The sequence below is a fragment of the Drosophila mauritiana genome, chromosome 4 (genome assembly GCF_004382145.1).
Source record: "Drosophila mauritiana strain mau12 chromosome 4, ASM438214v1, whole genome shotgun sequence".
In the NCBI taxonomy this organism is placed as follows: Eukaryota; Metazoa; Arthropoda; class Insecta; order Diptera; family Drosophilidae; genus Drosophila; species Drosophila mauritiana.
In genome coordinates this window covers 622,752-641,287 of record NC_046671.1, presented here as the reverse complement: position 1 = coordinate 641,287, position 18,536 = coordinate 622,752, and the positions used below count along the sequence as shown (strand labels likewise).

At 39.7% G+C, this 18,536-nt stretch overlaps 1 protein-coding gene across 5 annotated transcripts; it reads right to left on the bottom strand.

Annotated features, from left to right (window-relative positions):
- Positions 1-275: 275 nt before the first annotated feature.
- Positions 276-17,806, bottom strand: LOC117146274 (paired box protein Pax-6). 5 transcript variants are annotated; one of them, XM_033312265.1, is made up of 10 exons: positions 17,280-17,791; positions 17,140-17,214; positions 13,864-14,043; positions 11,048-11,213; positions 9,597-9,777; positions 7,755-8,409; positions 4,221-4,394; positions 3,789-4,064; positions 1,849-2,203; positions 276-1,144 (listed from the first exon to the last, which is right to left on the bottom strand). In XM_033312265.1, the coding sequence occupies exons 1-10, from the start codon at positions 17,290-17,292 to the stop codon at positions 541-543; spliced, it is 2,679 nt and encodes an 892-aa protein (XP_033168156.1). In that variant the 5' UTR covers positions 17,293-17,791; the 3' UTR covers positions 276-540. The 5 variants fall into 5 exon arrangements, with proteins under 5 accessions (XP_033168156.1, XP_033168157.1, XP_033168155.1 ...); XM_033312266.1 differs by lacking the exon at positions 17,140-17,214 and having other exon boundaries at positions 17,718-17,806; XM_033312264.1 differs by having other exon boundaries at positions 17,140-17,792.
- Between the last annotated feature and the right edge of the window lie 730 nt (positions 17,807-18,536).

Sequence of the window (18,536 nt, the reverse complement as noted above, 5' to 3'; positions counted from 1 at the left end):
GGAACACATAAAGCTTACCACTAAAAAGGGTCTGGGATGGATTGTTTCTTAAAAAACTAATGTTCAAAAATGTCTTCTCTGTAATATTAAATTGCGAGATTTGCCATTGAAGTCACTGCATAAATATTAATATCAGGTTTGCGTAGTAACCACTTAATACGTTAATATTATTAAGACCTCTTAAAAACAAGTTTTAACAGATCAAGCATTTTGATATTGGAAAACCAACTAAACACTTACTTTTTGAAGATTCCAAGAGAAAGAATAAGGGGAAATTGAAAGAAACAACATTTTTTTCTTTTTATTTGTCAAAATTATATCATTTAATTTACACCAATTATTCTACACTATAGATTGGATTTAATGGGCGGAACTATATAATATATACATACAAATGTATTTTCCTACAACCTCCATTATTTTTCAAGAGATATGTAAATTCGATTTATTATGGCCTCCTTAAGATATACATAGGCCGTCATTCAACTAGGTAAATAGTCCCTTTCGCAGTTCTTCTCTGATTGAATCGCAAGTTTGTACCTAGACCCACGGTGAGTAGAAACAGGAGGCGAAGAACTGTTGTTTTCCAGGGGCCACGTGTGCTGATGTGCCGCTGGCGGAGGAGGGCGTCATGCTGTTGTTGGCGGACGAAGCGTAATTGTAGCTCATATGTGCATACGAAGATACAGCCGGTGAAATCGGGTCGGACGAAAACCCAGAACTGTGAGCAACTCCAAAGTGGCTCGCGCTGGAACAAGGAGAGGGACATGATTCCTGGGCTATGGTGTGATGTGGGGTCACATTGGCGCTGGTACTGGACGCGGCTGAGAAGTTTGAATCAGCAGCAGAGCTCGGCGCCATAGGGGGCGGTGGCAATGCGTAGGCAGATAGCACTTCGTATCCAGATCCGCTGCAGTTTGCTCCCAAATTCGCAGATTGGCCACTGCCTAGGCCAACGCCCGCAGGTCTGCCACCGTCACCCGTCACGATGTGATGGTGAGCGGGAGCCATCGGAGGGGGTCGTAGGGTCATGTGGCACGGATATAAAGAGGAAGGGGTTAGATCGCCCTGTTGCGGTATTGGCGATGGCGGAGCCAGCGGACCGACAGATGAGTGGTTGAAGCTCGGAATCGGCGTAACCGCCCTGAAAATAAAACCATTTAAGTATTGACTTTTACACGATTATAGACTATGACTATGGATTAATGTACAAATGCATACTTAGTTAGTTTGATATTTTTGAGGCTAGAGGTTATTAGCAATAAAACAAGAGAGACTCATTACTTAAATAGTGGGAGTGCGAGGCTAAAACTTCAGAATTCTTTTGGCATATAGAAAAAAAGTGATCGTCGCACTTTTTTATATTATTAAACTGCGTCTACGTCTCTAATAACTCCATGCCTTGAGTATGCCTACCAGCTTTTATAGATACCGTGATATCGTTTATACGGACGTGCATCGCTGGACTTACTCGATCCTAGCAAGGATATATAAGCTTTATACGGTCCAAAAAGCTTCCTAATGAAATGGAACTTTACAAGTAAGATGTATGAAAACATAGGGAGTAATACAGAATTATTATGACTTTACAAATTTGTTTTGGTCAATATGGTAAAATTTATGGCGCTGGTTACATGCACTTTAGGACGCTAATTCCTAATATATACTGACAAATGTATCAGTTCAAAATCGATAAAGATGTGTTGACATATCCCTTGTGTTGTTTTCTTTTGAGTTTTTATTCTACCGTCTAACTATTTTACCAGCAATAGCCTCAACGAGTTTTTTCAGTATTATGCAAATATATAAGTGGGATGACTGAACAATTTGAAAACTCTAGTTGCTTACCCATATGAATCGCTCATGGATAACGCCGTATGATGCATGTTGGAGTACATCGCGCCGAAACTACCACTATTAAAATTGAGACGTGGCGAAATGGCAGGAACAAGTGCATGAGCTTGGGCGTGACCATTGCTCTGGATATGATGAGTATTTTGTTGCCCGCCAATGCCAAGTGGGCATGGAGAACAAACTCTTCTGCAATCTTCACTTTGACGACCACTGTCATTGTCAGAGGCGCAGCTAGGCCGAATATGCAGGATTGGTGTTGGGCTTTCAGATCCATCGATCCCAGCGCCAAGCGTTGGAGCATTGACATTACTAGACAATGTGCTTGGAGACGATAAGCCATTAATGGTACCTAAATATGGAAAAGGCAAATGAATTTATCTATTTGTATTTTACGATCCTTCTTAAATTAGGGTCACACATTTCAAATAACATGTCATACTTAATACCTTTATAACTTTAAAAAATACATTATAGATTATTCAAGAAGTGCCAGAGTGCTTGGTTTTGTAAATAGGTCTGCCGAATAATTTCAAGCATATAAAACTAGTTCGTTCAAATTAAAAACTATAGAGAATGCTATAGTCGGGTTCCACGAGAAATAGGCGAGAAAATAGTAAAATGAAAAAAAAAGTTTAATTATTTAAAAGTGTGTGCGTGACCGCTTTGTGCGTTTTATGGGCGTGTCAAAAAGGTGTTTGGCAAATCGATAGAAATTGACAGTTGGTGGCAGTTTTGTGCTGTTTCGAAAATACGCTTAAAGCAACCATTTGTACTTGTGCTCAGTTATGCATAAATTGAACTTAGTTCAAGAATCCAAAATTTTAAAAACCAATTGGTTGACAAACGATACACTGTGTCCTTTGCTATCTCCGACTCAACGAAAATCGCACCAAGTTGGGTTAACCAAACCGAAAAGTCTCGTATGCCGAATGTAGGATCTCAATTGAGATTGCTATCAACACTCCGGAAAGCAACGAAGAGTACGAGAAATCACCACAGCTTGGCCCTTCCATCGTCGATTCTCTGCAAGATATGGGAAACTGAAGTGCATCGGCCTATAAGCGCCGGCACAAGCAAACGGTACAAAAGTGCACCAGCACGTGACAGCTCTACTCAGCTCGTAGCCCCTGGGATGGATGTGGCACCGGTCTGAAACAATCTAGCTCACCTTTAGCGTAACTGAAATACTCAATGCTCCTAGGTCAAATCGACACACATATTATGCATTTAAATATGGAAAAACTAGACTTTTTTTAGAATATTGAGGGGAGAAAAAACGCAAGCCCAAGGTCAAATAAATTCCAGTCCCACCCCTCCTAACTACAATACCAATGGGAGACTAAAATCGAGCTTGGGCAAATAGTCACGCATCATGGGGGAAATCTACAGACAAATAATTAACTTTTCATTTAAACGTCACACTGGGAATAAAACAACAAACCAACAAGAGACAAGAAAACTCCATGTGTTTATAAATATGTGCTCTTCACGGCATAAAGCCTGTTTGGAAATATCACCGTTAATAATGGGACAGCGCCAGTAACATAAATTCTGATACAGTGAAGAATTACAAATCGAAGCCCAGCCCTCGAATCTGTTTAACCAGCCTAACCAGTACCCGCCTAAGAAGAATTGAATTACCGGCCGCCACAGGACCAATTGATGTGTCAAAGACTTTGGATCCAAAATATAATACCTAATGCAAGGGTAAAAATGTTTAAACAAAATACTTCCGAGAAAAAAGTCGAAATCGATTTGTTGCGGATTGATTAAGACTAACAGCAAAGGGAGGTTGTTTTAAATAATCATTATAGCGTAACCTGTATTAAGATATTTTTCTGCAATGTAACGACCATGTTGTAATCTCTTTCATAAGAGCGACCTTGAAGTGTGTCACGACAAGGTCTTTTGATTTCAAAATTATTTATACTTACTGACTGAGGGACCCCCAGCTGATCCGGACAGCAGAGAGGAACAAGCACTTAGGCTGTTAGGGCTGTCAGTCAAAGAGGCAGTTGCCGATGTTGAGGACGAAGTTGCACTAGCTCCTGTGGAATTTGGTGTCCTTCGCTGGTTTCGCAGCTTCTCCTCACGGCGCCATTTTGCTCGACGGTTAGAGAACCAAACTTGAATTCTTGCCTCTGGCAACCCAATCTTTCCAGCCAAACGTTCGCGGGCAAAAACATCTGGATAGTGTGTTCGTTCAAACTCTAAAATAAATATTTTAATAATATGAAAGGTATACTTTGTATTCGTTTTTACAGACAAATTTTTATGTTTTTGAATTTTTAATGAAGGTCAATATATGTAATGTATTGTAAACCTACAATTTGTATTATTAGTAAACTATTGTTAATCGTTTTTACCTTTTTCAAGACTATCTATCTGGTCGTTCGTGAAAGATGTTCGATTGCGTTGCAACTTTCTTTTAAGTATGAGCCGAGCTTGATCATCCTCATTGTTTCCAATATTTGAAGCGCCACCATTGGAGTTTTCACCTTCACCGGAGCCCGTTTCATCGGACTGATGACCATCAAGTTCTGGCAAAATATAGTTTTAAATTGCAAACATCATAAGACGAATCGGTTGGAATTTCAAATATAAATTAATACCATGCCAAAGATCGCATGCACAATTGTACATATTGTTACATATGCAGTAATTGTACATATTAAAGAAAATTCATGTGTATACACTTTATGATCGAAAACATCGAAACTATTATCATCATATCAGCTATATGATATAGAGGCCCGATTTTATTCTACAGTATTTATACCCGTTACTCGTAGAGTTAAAGTGTATACTAGATTCGTTGAAAAGTATCGTTTCCGACCATATAAAGCATATACATATATATGTATATTCTTGATCAGGATCAATGTCCGAGTCGATCTAGCCATGTCCGTCTGTCCGTATGAACGTCGAGATCTCAGGAACTATAAAAGCTAGAAAGTTGAGATTCTGCATACAGATTCTCCAGACGCAAGTTGGCTGACCCATGTTGCCACGCCTAATCTAACGCCCACAAACCGCACAAAACTGTCACGCCCATACTTTAGAATAATATGTATTGTATAATATTTTCTTGTAAATTAAGATAACGAGCTTTGACTTATTTCATATATATAATATATATGCAGCTATTAATAAATATTATAAAGCTACAATTCTAGTAAATAATTAAATCTGCTATTTGTTAGCACAGTTGTTCTTCCATAGTTGGAAGGCATATCATGCAGCTGGACGACCTGCATCAGCGGCCACATTAAAGAAAAATGCAAATCATTTGTATGTCAGCTGAGGTCAGCTTGGACCGGTAGACGAAAGCCGTTCCACATTGTGGAAATGACGTTGATGTTAGTGAATGTGACAAAGCAAATAGATGATGATAGCCCAGAGATATGCCGCGGGAAAGGTATAGACTCCGTCCAGAGCCTTTAAAGCACATGTCACTAGCTGGCGAATCGCAATGTTCTGACAGCGGCAACAGCGTTACAATGACAGACGGCGTCAGATGAGGGGCAACCAAATCGACGGTATCTGGAAACAGAGAGTAGGTCTGCTGATATGGTGAGTTGGAGGTGGAATCGAATACGGAGATCGAACCCGGAGAAGGGACGGACGGACTGCGAAACTGTCACATTTTTATGCGCTAAGACAAACCCTGATAAGGTCAGAGCTCTAGCATGGGGATTTGAAAAATAATTTTATAAATATGTATTTCTGTAATCTATTTATGCACCCCAGCATCCAATCTAGCACCAACCATCCTAGGCCTGTCCGTGAACCCATCCCTAACCACAACCACCCTCACGGTTTGTCGTTTAATGAAGTGTCATCGCCTGTAAAATGAGTCTGTAAATCGCATTAAAGCAAACTACACGGTTAAGGGTAAACCTGTCAACCACGGCGGTGGTAACGGCAGTGGTTGCCCCACAGCTATGCTCGATCAAAAGTGGAAACTTTGGGAAGTGGTTCGGGGGAGGTCGAGCACTGACTGTTTTGACACACATGCTCTTGGGCAAGCTTTGGGCGAGAATATGTACTGTTATTGAAATGATACCTGTTTAGCCAATTTATTAGTAACACATTGAGATTAAATTATCTATGCTCTGGCCTTATTGACCTGAATAAAAAAACAAATATCAATATTTTCGTTAGTTTTGAATGTATTTAATTTAATTAAAAATTGAATACATTCACTCAAGCAAAAACAACTCTTAATGAAGAAAATAACTCTATTGTAGATCGCACATAAAACATACAAAACTTCGGATATCATCTTTTCTGACGAAAACAATATTGCATTTGACCAAATGAATACAGTATCTAAAACTTACTCATTCATGTCTCAAGTTTCAGGAAACTCGAATTTTTGAACGAATTAAATCATCGGGTTGTCAACGACTGCAGATTTGTATGTATGTGCGGTCTGTATGAGCCGTGAAGATATTTCCGTATAATTATATACGGAATATAGTATATAGAGTATATTTATTATAAATGTGAATTAGCTAAGTAAAGGTTATATGAGATAAAAGGAAGCGTTTCCTAGCCAATAAAGTATATATACACATGATCAGGATCACTGGCCAGTTAATTTAACCGTTCGTGTAAACGTCGACATCTCGGGGATTGTAAAAGCTGAAAACTCCGATTAAGAATTCAGACTTTACTGACTATAAAAGCTGGAATGCTCAGACCTAAAACGCAGACTCTATCGACCGCAGCGCAAGTTTGTTTCAAAACGTGGTCAAGCCCAATGAATCATGAATAAATTTAATTGATTTAATTTATATACGCTCAAATGTCGTCACTGATTAAAAAATATCTCGTTTAGCTGCAGGAATTGGCTTAAATCGGACTCTCAGATTCCTAATAATCCTAATCCAAATACTACATGCTTTATACAGCACTCGCTACGTCTCATCGCAGTAACGGGTACTTAATAGTCGCAGAACTCGGCTTTAGCGTTCTCTTATGTTTCTTTGTAAAATCCTTACAAGACTTGCGGTGTTGACACAATCAGAACAAGTGTATTGCTCGTTGGTCACGTGTCTGTCGGATTTACGCACGACGCGACAACCTTTTGGTGTAGCTGTAGACTTTTATAACTGAAAAAATAAAAAAACGGCCTATCAGCAAACGAAAATTTGCAAATGCCAAGTTCGCTCGTGCGTAATTTGACAAAAAAATAAAATTTCGTGATTTTTGGGATGATAGTGAAATTGCAACTCGAGAAGATACGGCTGTGATATATTTTTTACGTTTTTCCGCTTATTATTTCAAATGATTTTTTTAACTTCTTTTCTTTGGAAACTACACACTTAGCTAATAATAGGAGTCGTACTAAAGTATAAAGTTTTGAAAGCCTGCAATTAAACCCAACATAACTCCTTGATCAAAATACCGTTACTATTATCTGACTTGTTATCTCTTTAAAAGCTTTAAAGCTGATTTATCGTGATAATTTAAGTTTTCTAACGCTTGAGCTTTACAATAAATCATTCAAAGGATGTTTAAATGACCGAAAGACGGGAATTGCTGTATCAAATGGACTTGGGACGCTAATCGATTTAGCTTATTGCTAAATCAACAATACCTTTTATATAGACGTAAATCCTTAAATAGCGTTAAGTGTTAACTTTTACCAATGGTGATTTTGGTGCCTGTCACTAATGAACAAAATAGTTAGGCAATTAAAACACCACAACAACCATTTTATTGATCGGCGACCTATTTAGGACAATTCAATGAACATAGTATATATTTATATTTATTTATGTATATTTACTGCAATTACTATATATGTATGAATCGCCTCTTCGGAACGAATATGCTATGTAACAATTGCATTCCGGCACACGAAATTTTAGAATTCCCGGTTTTCAGCTCACCTTTTTTTAAAAGTATGTCCTCCGTTGCAACGGGGCAGTTTCTCTGGTGACCGATACTGGCCAGGCTTTCAACGTCGTTCGGTGGACTCAGTGAGTGAGCAAGTGAAGGTCCTGATGCATACGCCGTAACGGATGCGATATTGGGAGCCGATGAGATGGGTATTTCGCTAAGAGAGGTGGGGTACCAAGATCCGGAATAGTGACGGGGCGGCCAGCTCTGCTGTTGATGCTGCTGTAATGCCTGATGGTTACCGTGCACCAGCTGGGGGTGGCTGGATCGGGTTCCTAGGTGGTTGGGTGATTGACCTACCAAAGGCGCTGCTCTGGCAGGCTCCAGTGATCCTGGTCCTGCAGCGTGCTGGGTATTTAAGAGCCGAAGCTTCTCGTAAATCGCCTCCTGTTCACTACCCTCCCCGGAGTTGCTTGCGCCACCGCTTTCCGAAGAGTTAAGTGGCGTGGCTGTCTGCATAAGATCGGTGGAAGAGCTCAACGTGCCTCTCGATCCGCTTGCCACATTGCTCACGTTGCCACCGATGCTGACAGACACTTTTGCGCTGATTGAGTTGCCGGCGGCTGTGCTGGAGCTCCCGGATCCCGAGCTCTGCTGCTCCTTTTGCGCAGCCAAATTTCTCAATACACGGTTTATGGAGGACACCTAGAATGTACAGTTGTGTTGATATAGTTATAGCGCTGTAGATATACTAATATACACACTAATACTATACTGGCATGTTTCGTAAAGAATTCTAAATCGGCGAAGGCAAGTAAAATCTAACATCAAAAAGCAAATTTTCTGTTACTTCTGGTAGCACTCAGAAAAGACGCACGTTTGTTTGCTTTGAATTGCAATTTATTCAGTTTCTTATTGTATTAATGCTGTGCCTGCGCTTGACAACGCTTTTCAACCGAATTCAAAAGGAAAGAAGGAAAGAAAACGAAAACGAAAAAGAATAACCGGGCAAACATATAAATGAGCGAGTGAGCGAGGAAGAACAACAGAGAAAAGTGCATTTGAGTGGAAAAATTAGGCGGAATGTCCTTCGCCAGGGGGCCGCACAGAAACTCATTTCTTCTAAAATAAGCACATCCGGTTCCTAACTAGTGTACAGGCAGGCACACTGGACCAATCCGGTGGATTGCATTCGTTTCCTTCGGGGACAACAAGTGCATGCGCAAGCTGCACGCCAAAGGATACCTTTAGTATGTGCACTCATCGAAAGTATCGCAAGCTTAGTCGCATGTACGCATGTAAGAGGTCAGCGCGTAGATATTTTCCGCATTGTCCCGACGGCCATCGTGTGGACTTGAACCCGAGTGGTCGATTCTCACCCTTAGTTCAGAACCGACCCGAATACGATTCCAGATGTAAACGTGATTCAGCAGTTCCCCCTCGCACTGGCGCGTGAATTTCAACGCTTAACGGTTTGTGGTGGCGGCGGGCCGTATTTATTTAATATTGTATTTTTTCATACATTTTTCTAGCACTGATTTCCCTTTTAGTCGTTTAATGCGCATAAAAGATTTTCCCTTCCATTTGAACGAGCACATTTTCCACACAACTGTCAATAGGAGTAGAACAAGGCGAGCTGGCAGGGCCACATCGGCTATGGGGCGGCTATTGGCATGAGCATCGCTGTCACAATTCATTTGGCTGGCATCTTTTTTGGCATACTTAATAAATAATATGATAAAAAAAGGAAAGGAAAGGAAAATGTTGTTGCGAGCAAAGAAAATGGCTACGTCGAAGAGTCAAAAGAGTCGCCCGCAACTGCAATGATTTGATTCGAGCGGCGTAACTAAGTATTTAAAAAAATGAATGCTTATTCGAAGTGAGTGACTTACACTTGGGATATTATCGTTAGTACAAACGTTCTCCTGAAGTAATCTATCCCGAATTTCCCAAGCAAATATGCTAGGACACTCGCGTTTGTACTGCGAAATTTTGCTAACCACTTCGGCTGTGGCCACACGTGGCTTGGATCCTCCGATAGCACGAGGTCGTATGCTTCCTGTTTCATAATATCTGAAATAAATCCACCATTTTAATTAATATGTTGAAATAGTCTATATATATAATTTGCAATTTGAATTATACTTTGTACATATTCGTAGGAAAGCTAGAAACAGATCTTGCGTCCAGCGAATTCTTGCTAGCTGTTTAATATTATTAGTCCTTTTTCCTTACCCATTTTATTCTTGGACTCCAGACAATAAGAGGTAGGATCTTTTAAAAGGTGCATCGGGTGCTTAGTTCCAGTTCTTAGTTCTAATAAATAGGCCCCATCCTATACTCAGTCTTTGCTTCGGACATGCCTACTCCACTACACCAGTCAAAATTGTTGAGGAAGAAGATGTCCCCAAAGCCACCTACGCTGACGATACTGCTGTGTTCACGAAAAACACAATTCTCTGTGACGTTTGCCAAGCAATCAGGTAGTTGTCCGGGGTTCTGCCTTACTGGTAAAACGATCAACCACCACCAGGCCAATAAATACCTTAATATAACCCTCGAATAGGAATTGCAAATATACAGAAAGCGTTCCGGAACAAGGTAGCTCGAATGGCTTGGCTTATTGCGCCACGCAACAAACAGTCGCTTGACTGCAATGTGAAGATTTGCAAGTCTACAGGTCTACAGATATACTATAAAACTTCGCGCTTAGTCTTAACGTAACAAGCCCACAATGAAAACTGAAATAATCTAAGCAGATCAGTTTTAGTTGCCGCATAGTGTGTAACTTCATTATTTTGTTGAAAGAAAAAAATAAATTATTAAATGTACATATAGGTATTTTCTTATATTCATATTCTTCGAGAGCTTGAGCTTATGACCAATATTTTAGCGTCGTTGTACTTCTTATCAGATAGTATGACTAGTTAAGGAATTTTTGAGAAATAGTAGGAAATAAAATTTTGAACTATGTTCTAAACTATATGAATGTGTACACCCTACACACCATTGTCTACACCAAAAAACATCATTTTTAAAACGTGGTTTCCTTTCATGATTTTGGTTGAAAAATACAAAGAACACAAGTACACACGTTTGATAAACAATATATAAGAAATGTGTTATTGCATAACACAAAACTTAACATTTCATTTTATATCTGAAAATATAAATTTGATATAATTTTGTCACTGTGCAGCTTAACTTAGGTTATGGTTAAGCCAAGCAGACATCATTTTTTTTAAAACCCCGTGCGAACCCACTCACCATCCATTGTATAACCTCGTTTCACCAAAACTATCTATTCTAAAACGAATTAAGTGATATACGGAAATGGTCCTACCTCCCGAGAATTTTGCTCACACATCCATTTGATACTTGTAGAATTCGAGAAATATCACATGGCCGAGCTCCAGAATGTGCCAGTTCGACAATTTTTTGCCGTGTTGAATCTGGCAAAGGCCTTCCTCCAACAAAAACGCCACCCAGCTGATTCACTCCACTGTGACCTGCAATCATATAATAAAAAGTATTGAAATAAATGCACTATGTTTTACTTTCGGAGTTATATCTAATTTAAATAGTTGCTGTTTCATTTTTCATCATACATTTTAATATTTTTGCTCACACGCACTACGCACGAGGATGCATACACACACACAAGCTTGCGCCAATGAGGCGGATAATTTAGTTTGTCACGCTTTAAAAGACGTCAAAATATATTCGTCGACCCAAATTCGAGATGGATATTCTGAAGGGGAGAACAGCTTCGTGGGTATCTGTCTTTGTGCCTTTGCGTCGGAACTTAGCATCTCAATTTGTATACAATGACCGTTCCTGGTTAGTCTCAACAATTTAGTAATAATAAGCACACACCCTTGCACCCATGATACACTGAAAATGGTAGTGTAGCTTAAGCTGCATTTTTTTTAAATTACTAAAAAAAATTAAAAGTTTGACTAAGTTTGGCTGCATTTTACTGCATTTATTTTACTTTGGATAATAAATCATCATGTAGACTTTCTTGATATTTGATTGAAAAAAAAGTCATGTATTCGTCAAATAATTCAAAAGTTCTAACGATTTTGTTGTTTTCGATTCGAAAGATAGCAAACATATTTGATGTGTATTTATTGAAAGTACGAAGAAGAGCACAAAGGGGAAAGCTAAAAGGCTAAATGGGCACACTCGTCGCTCAGGTCGAGCATAAAAACGTAAGGGTTTTATACAAATTTCCGAGTATTTGGACTTATAGAAATAAAATCCTAAAGTCTCCGTATCAATTTACCGCTTTATTGGAAAGGAAATCACCGAAGCAGCAGAAAAACATAGATACATGTACATAGATGTATGTACATACTTATACGTCCATAGGCTTATACCAGTTACTCGTAGCATAAAAGGGTATACTAGATTCGTTGAACAGCATGTAACAGTAAAAATATAATATATTATTATACCGAGTCTAATTGGCCATGTCCGTCCGTCCGTATGAGCGCGCCGATCTCGGTGAGCATGAAAGCTAGAGATAAAGCATACAGTTTAGTCCGTGGCAATTTCCACGTACACGAGGGTGGCCAAATAATTCCACGATATCGCGGTAACACAAAAAAAACGTACAGATTCAAGAGAACTTTGCGACGACCACTCACTCTAATGCTTATATTTTGCTATTTTTTCGTTTTAATATTAGTTTTTCATATTTAAATCGGTATACCGAAATCGTTTTGTTTTGAAATTTCTTTTTTGCTGAAGCAGCAGAGTAGCGGGTATCTGAAAGTCGAGAATTTCGACTATAGCTATTTCTCGTCTTAATCTGTTCATGTAATGCAACATCATCTGACTCAGTTATAATCCAAATGATCTTTCTGTATTCAGAATCAGATCGGAAAACCCCTGGCGAGCCCTTTTACCTTGATTCCAAACAAATTGAGATTCCTCCGCAGATAGCTCCAAACATTGTGTTTTGGATGCAGTTGAGCGCCACATCCAGTTAACTTTACCGTGAGATCCGCCTGAACACGTTCATATTATTCAGGAAACCGGCCATGACGGAGGGTACTTGCGGTATTAGTGCAGGGACTCCGAAATTGGATTGCTTTCCAAAAATGTGATTTGCAGTGTGACAGGATACACAATTTACGAAAACATCTTGCCAGTGGGATTAATAATGTAATTGCAGCACAAATCCGATGGGATGAAAAACAAAGCCTTTGCAACAGGAACTGGAGATGGACCCTCTAGGGGACTGGTCGGTCCATTCAGGGGCAGGGACTGATTTTCCTCGCATGCGAAAATGGACAGAACAGCGGGGTGAGTCTACAAAGACCACGGATACAATGCCAATATGCGTCGGTTCCCGGCAGCCGCTAAAGAGGCTCATTTGGCATTTTTGAGTGCATTGTGTGTGTTTGTATTTACTCGACTTCGGCTTTCAGTGCCATTAATTGTTTCCATTTGTAGCGACTTTACACGAAACGGTCGACAACGAACACACACTTCAAGATCATTAAAGCTGGAAAATTATTGTATTGATTCACGGGCACTACAATAGGGTGACCTGACAGAGAGAGTACTTAACAGCTCGACGGGCCAGGGATGAGGTTACGTTTAGAAAAGGGAGTTGAGGAATGCCTATAATCTACTCCGCAATTCGTAAATTATTGTTTGACTCATCACCGTCTTGAAAGTCTATGCCGATCCCAATTGTCACCGATGATCACCTCTGCCCATTGTGCCACTATAATTGGCAGCATGTGCGATATTTGGAGTCAGCTACTGAACAATGCCATTCCATTCAGCTGTATGCTATGGGCTTACCCAGACATTGAGCTGTTTTCACGCTAATAACAAATCTTTTTGACACATGTTTAGTAATACAAAAAAATTAGCGCGATGTCTTTATACGAGTGTGCTACCTGATGATGATGATGTGCTACCTGGTATTTAGGGTAAGACACTGCGATTACACACAAAAGTTGCCAAACTTATGGATCGGTTAGACTCAATAAAATCTATTAATGGTGTAAAGACGGTCTGTGTGTATACATTTTAATTTTAATCTATTGGTGAATGTGACGTAATAGTATTACAATCGGGCTATCTGAAATCAAGTGAAAGCGGGAGGGGTTTAGCTATGCGTTATTTATTAAAACGTACATTCATCATCAGTTAAATGGTAGTAAGTTGTGGCGAAGTACGAAGATGTCGAATGGGGATGTGACGCTGTGCTGGCTTCCACGGCTTCCATAGTAGGGGAAGGTTTCCCAGCAATACCGCCTAGTCCGCTACCACCAGCGGTACCCAAACAGGGTAAATTTCTCATTGCAATCACATTGTCTATAAAAAAGAAGATCAAAGGGGTAAAATTCGTATCAAGAAGTCAGTTTGTACTTGGAATTCATTTATAATAATAGTGGAATAGTTCTTTAAATTTGAACCAAGTTTGAACCTGCTTAAGTGTTTATAGAAATGGAACAGATTTACTAGATTCGTTGAAAAGTGTGTAACATGCAGAAGGAAGCGTTTCGACCATATATAGTACATATATATATTCTTGATCAGTATCAACAGGCGAGTCGTTTTGGAGATGTCCTTCTGTCCGTATGAACGTCTCGATCTCAGGAACTGTAAAATCTAGAAGATTGAAATACGGCATACAGAGTCTAGAGACATATATGCAACGCAAGTTTGTTGCCATGTTGCCACGCCCATTATAACGCACTAAAACCACACAAAACGACCACGCCTACGCCTTTGAAAACTTTTTAGATATTTTTTCATAATTTTGTTAGTCTTTTAAATTTCTATTGATTTGCCCCAAGCTGCCACGCCCATACTTTTGAAATATGTTTAGATCTTTTTCTTTTCAATTTTTATCGGTATACCAAAAACACTGTGGCCACGCCTACACCTACAAAATGTCCAAAAAGGTCACGCCCACACTTTTAAGCAATTTTTAAATATTTTCTCATTTTATTCCCCAATATCTATAGATATCCCAGGAAAATGTTGCAAATTTGCGTTCGCATTCCCACTAGCTGAGTAACGGGTATCTGATAGTCGGGGAATTCGACTATAGCATTCTCTTTTGTTTTATTTATTCTCTTTGTAATCTATCTATAATCTGAAATCTATTGAAAAGTTTCCGAACACTTTGTAGATTTTTTGTAATATTCTCTAAAGAACATTCTTGAACACTCTGCATTCGGGAACTAAAAAACTAACAATTTAAAATTAGACCTGTGCTTAATCGAGAAACTCTACTACAACGTACAAAGAAGTTGAGCCAGAGTGCATATGTTGGAATTATAATTATTTCACTGGAATTTCGGAAGCTGTCGCAATATGAGAGTTAGTTACATATTTGCATATATCAGTTTTCAACAGTTTTCTACAGCTTTCTATATTAAGCAGTATTCCAATGTTCAAATGTCAGTGGTGCCATGTTCCTCAATTGGCGTAGGAATACGCGCTAACAATAAATGTAGTTCGAATTGGGTGAGTCGGGCTGAATCAGAAATAACGACAGCTAACAATTTTCGCGGAAGCCTGGTATTTATTTATTAAAAGCTCGGAATCTTCAAGTACAGTTATTTAGAAAGTTAAACAGGAATCAGGCTAACAGTGAAAAAAAATAAATTTATATGTGTAGAAATTTATCAAATTAATCGACAAATTTATATAGTATAAATTATATATAAACATATATGGTAAAAGAAGTAATGAAATTGGGTATATTCCAGTTTTTTTGACAATATAAAATTGCATGCCATATTTTCGTTGTAATTTTTTGTAATATATTTTATGTAATATATTATACCTGCATCGAAATAAAACCTCAGGATTACCGAATTGTTTTAATTAAATTGAAACCCAAAAACATAAACTATGTGTTTGGGTTATCATTTTATTGCAAGATAAAAGCGACACTACACCTTTAACTCTAAATATTTTTGTTAACAACTATTGTTAAGCATTCTAAAAATGTATTAAAAGTAATCAAACTAATTTCGATTTCAGCAGTAAGCCGCATAGTTGTAAACCTTGCAAGAAAAGACTTCGCAACTTGCGTGCAGAAGCTAGTCGTGAAGAATACAGACGGTTAAAAACGCAAAAGAAAGGAGGTGATAATAATGTAATGCCCATTAAAGATAGTTATACAAGCAAATGGTTAAAGAATTCAATTAGAATATCACTATTGACTTAAGCTAATACTTAAGAGAACTAATTTAGAAAAATCTCAGTATGAACAGATATATACCACAGACTACTTGGGCCGTTTATCGGGCTTTTAGAAGGAGGTGCGTAGTCTTTTATAGTTAACGTGATGGTGATTATGAACTGAAACACTACAGAGCCATAGTCCAGTTTCCCGACTATCAAATACGCGGTAAAAGGAAAAACAAAAATCATTTTTCAAATGTGCGTGCGTGGCACTTTTTAGCTGTTTTGGGTCAACATGTCTCTAGAATCTGTATGCGTAATCTCAACCCTCTAGCTCTTACAGTTCATGAGATCTCGACGTTCATGCGGACGCACAGACGGACATGGCCAGATCGACTCGGCGAATGATCCTGATTAAGAATATATATACTTAATATAGTCGGAAACGGTTCCTTCTACCTGTTGCATACATTTCTAAAATCTAGTATACCCTTTTCCTCTACGAGTAACAATTATAGAAATTTATATAAAACGAAAGAGTCATCTAGTATGAAGTACCCAATAATCACATCATAAACGCGCGGAGTAGCATGAGACGCCATTGATCATTTAACGCCTTTGTGTTACCTTACACGTTTTTCATTGAAAATTATTGAAAAATGTCAAAACCCTATCTCTGACGGGGTTTATAATTTGTGAGCGGTGTGATGCGTTACTGTGTATGCGTTACTGTAATCTGCACACTTCCTACTTATTTCGCTTCCCAAGATCTTGACGTCAATACTGACGGATAGACATGCTAACGGTCATCGGAAAATCCACTAGTCCAGTAATCTAATGAAGAATATACATATGGCTCACTTTTAGGGTCGGGAACTCTTCTTTCATCAGTCACTTTAAAAACAAATCTTTTAATTTTACGAGCGAGCAACGGGTATAATACAAATATAGGGTTTTCTAACTATAAGAGTCACGGCGATGATTGGAATATCTTTGATTTTGCCAAATGCAATGGCATAAGGAGTATAAAGCCGTCTTACTCGCGTGAGTTGGAGTTTGAGAAATGAGTTTGCGAACGATTCAGCGCAGAAGCTTTTAATTTAATAAAAGAGACCAACAGCCAAACGAAACTGCCTTCGCCTAGTAGGACGGACCGGAATAGCTGTCCATGGGCAGCATTAACTTAGGCGTTGGCTTAGACTCATATTTATAAAAGAGTGTCGGATAGAGACGATCATGCCAATCGGGACTTTTAAAAAATTCGCTTACCCTTGTGAGCCATGTCTTCTAAAGACGGCAAACGCTCTATCAATGTTCCCGCTGACCATGGAGGAACCACGGTGCCTATAGCAGTTGGAGTTGGTTGCAATGTAAACATAGTTCGAATCGTTGATCTCAGTTTTTATTACGTGCACTGCTCATGAAAGCTTTAGCCAAAAGACTGCTGTGTTCAGCCAAACGCACGCCGTGCGAACTCTTGCAGGGCGAGTCAAGAGTTAAGAGTAAATTTGCGCAGATGGTGGGAATGACGTCCTGCAGTGATCAAAAACCTATTGTTGATCGCACCGTGAGGACCTAAGAGTCACTAATTCGGAAACACAAATATAACTGAGCAGCCGCTTTTGTTTTAGTTCACTTGTTCATTTTTCGAACGCCACTTTTTATTGCACTCATGTTAGCATCATATTTTTACTGCATGTAACACGTATTATTCCCGGGTCTACCGATTGCTAACGTAGCCGGCAATTTCATTTGATGTAAAGATTAATACGCACGGCTAAAATCGCAAAAAGTGAATCGAACAACCTTTCTTAAACTTCCCGACACGGCGGCGGAACAGTATTTACCTTAGAAGCCCAACACGAAATAATAATGTCACGACCTGCCTGCCCGGATCCGTTTCAGAAACCGACTAGGCCGACCCTCGGCTGGCCAGCACTCCCCTGCGCAAAAGGCTGGGTTTGTTGCAACGGAACCGGCTGCGATTGGCGAAGACCAGCATGGCTGCTCCACTCACCACCATTTGCGATAGGCTAGCGCTATGATTGGTTGTTGTCTGAAGCACACAGTTGTCCCTCTCGCACCCGTGTAATGGTAGTTGGCGGAAGATGAAAGCGATTTGCGGCACGGTGCAGTTCTGCAGCTGCGTTGTGTCGTAAAGCATATCGTGGCAACGGAATCTGAAAATAAAGGAAGGACCGACTCCAGACGGACCAGCAGCACATACTGGAATGGTTTCGTCCTGAACTGTCTACATGAAACTGCTGGTCTGGAACTGGATGTTGTTCCTTCCAGCAAGAAGCTGTGTGTAAACGGTGCAGTAGCTACCGCTTTCACCGCCTTCCGAGAAGGCGCCCAGTGCCACACTCCTCCAGCAATTACACACATGTTGCATTCCATTTGAATTCAAGCTGGCCAGACAAGTTGCCAGCAGCACACTCGTCCAATGGAATTGTTCCATTCCGATACAATAAGCGCTTCACATTTCCGTTAACTACCCGCACGTTTCCGCTTCGGCAGTGCGAGCCTACACACACTGCCATATCGAGGGGAACTGGGGTGTGGGCGTACGGTTGTTTAGTAAAATGTCGACAAGCCTAAGCACGGTCACACCCACCAAGCCACCATCCCATAAGCTGTCGTAACATGTGGAGGCTGGGCCCCAA

Excerpts from the sequence above, each read along its gene's own strand:
- LOC117146274 (XM_033312264.1), bottom strand. The coding sequence starts at position 17,248 with ATGTTTACATTGCAACCAACTCCAACTGCTATAGGCACCGTGGTTCCT. Across the intron at positions 4,065-4,220 it reads GATAGATAGTCTTGAAAAAG|AGTTTGAACGAACACACTAT; the intron begins GTAAAAACGATT and ends TATTTATTTTAG. Across the intron at positions 2,204-3,788 it reads AGCTGGGGGTCCCTCAGTCA|GTACCATTAATGGCTTATCG; the intron begins GTAAGTATAAAT and ends TTCCATATTTAG.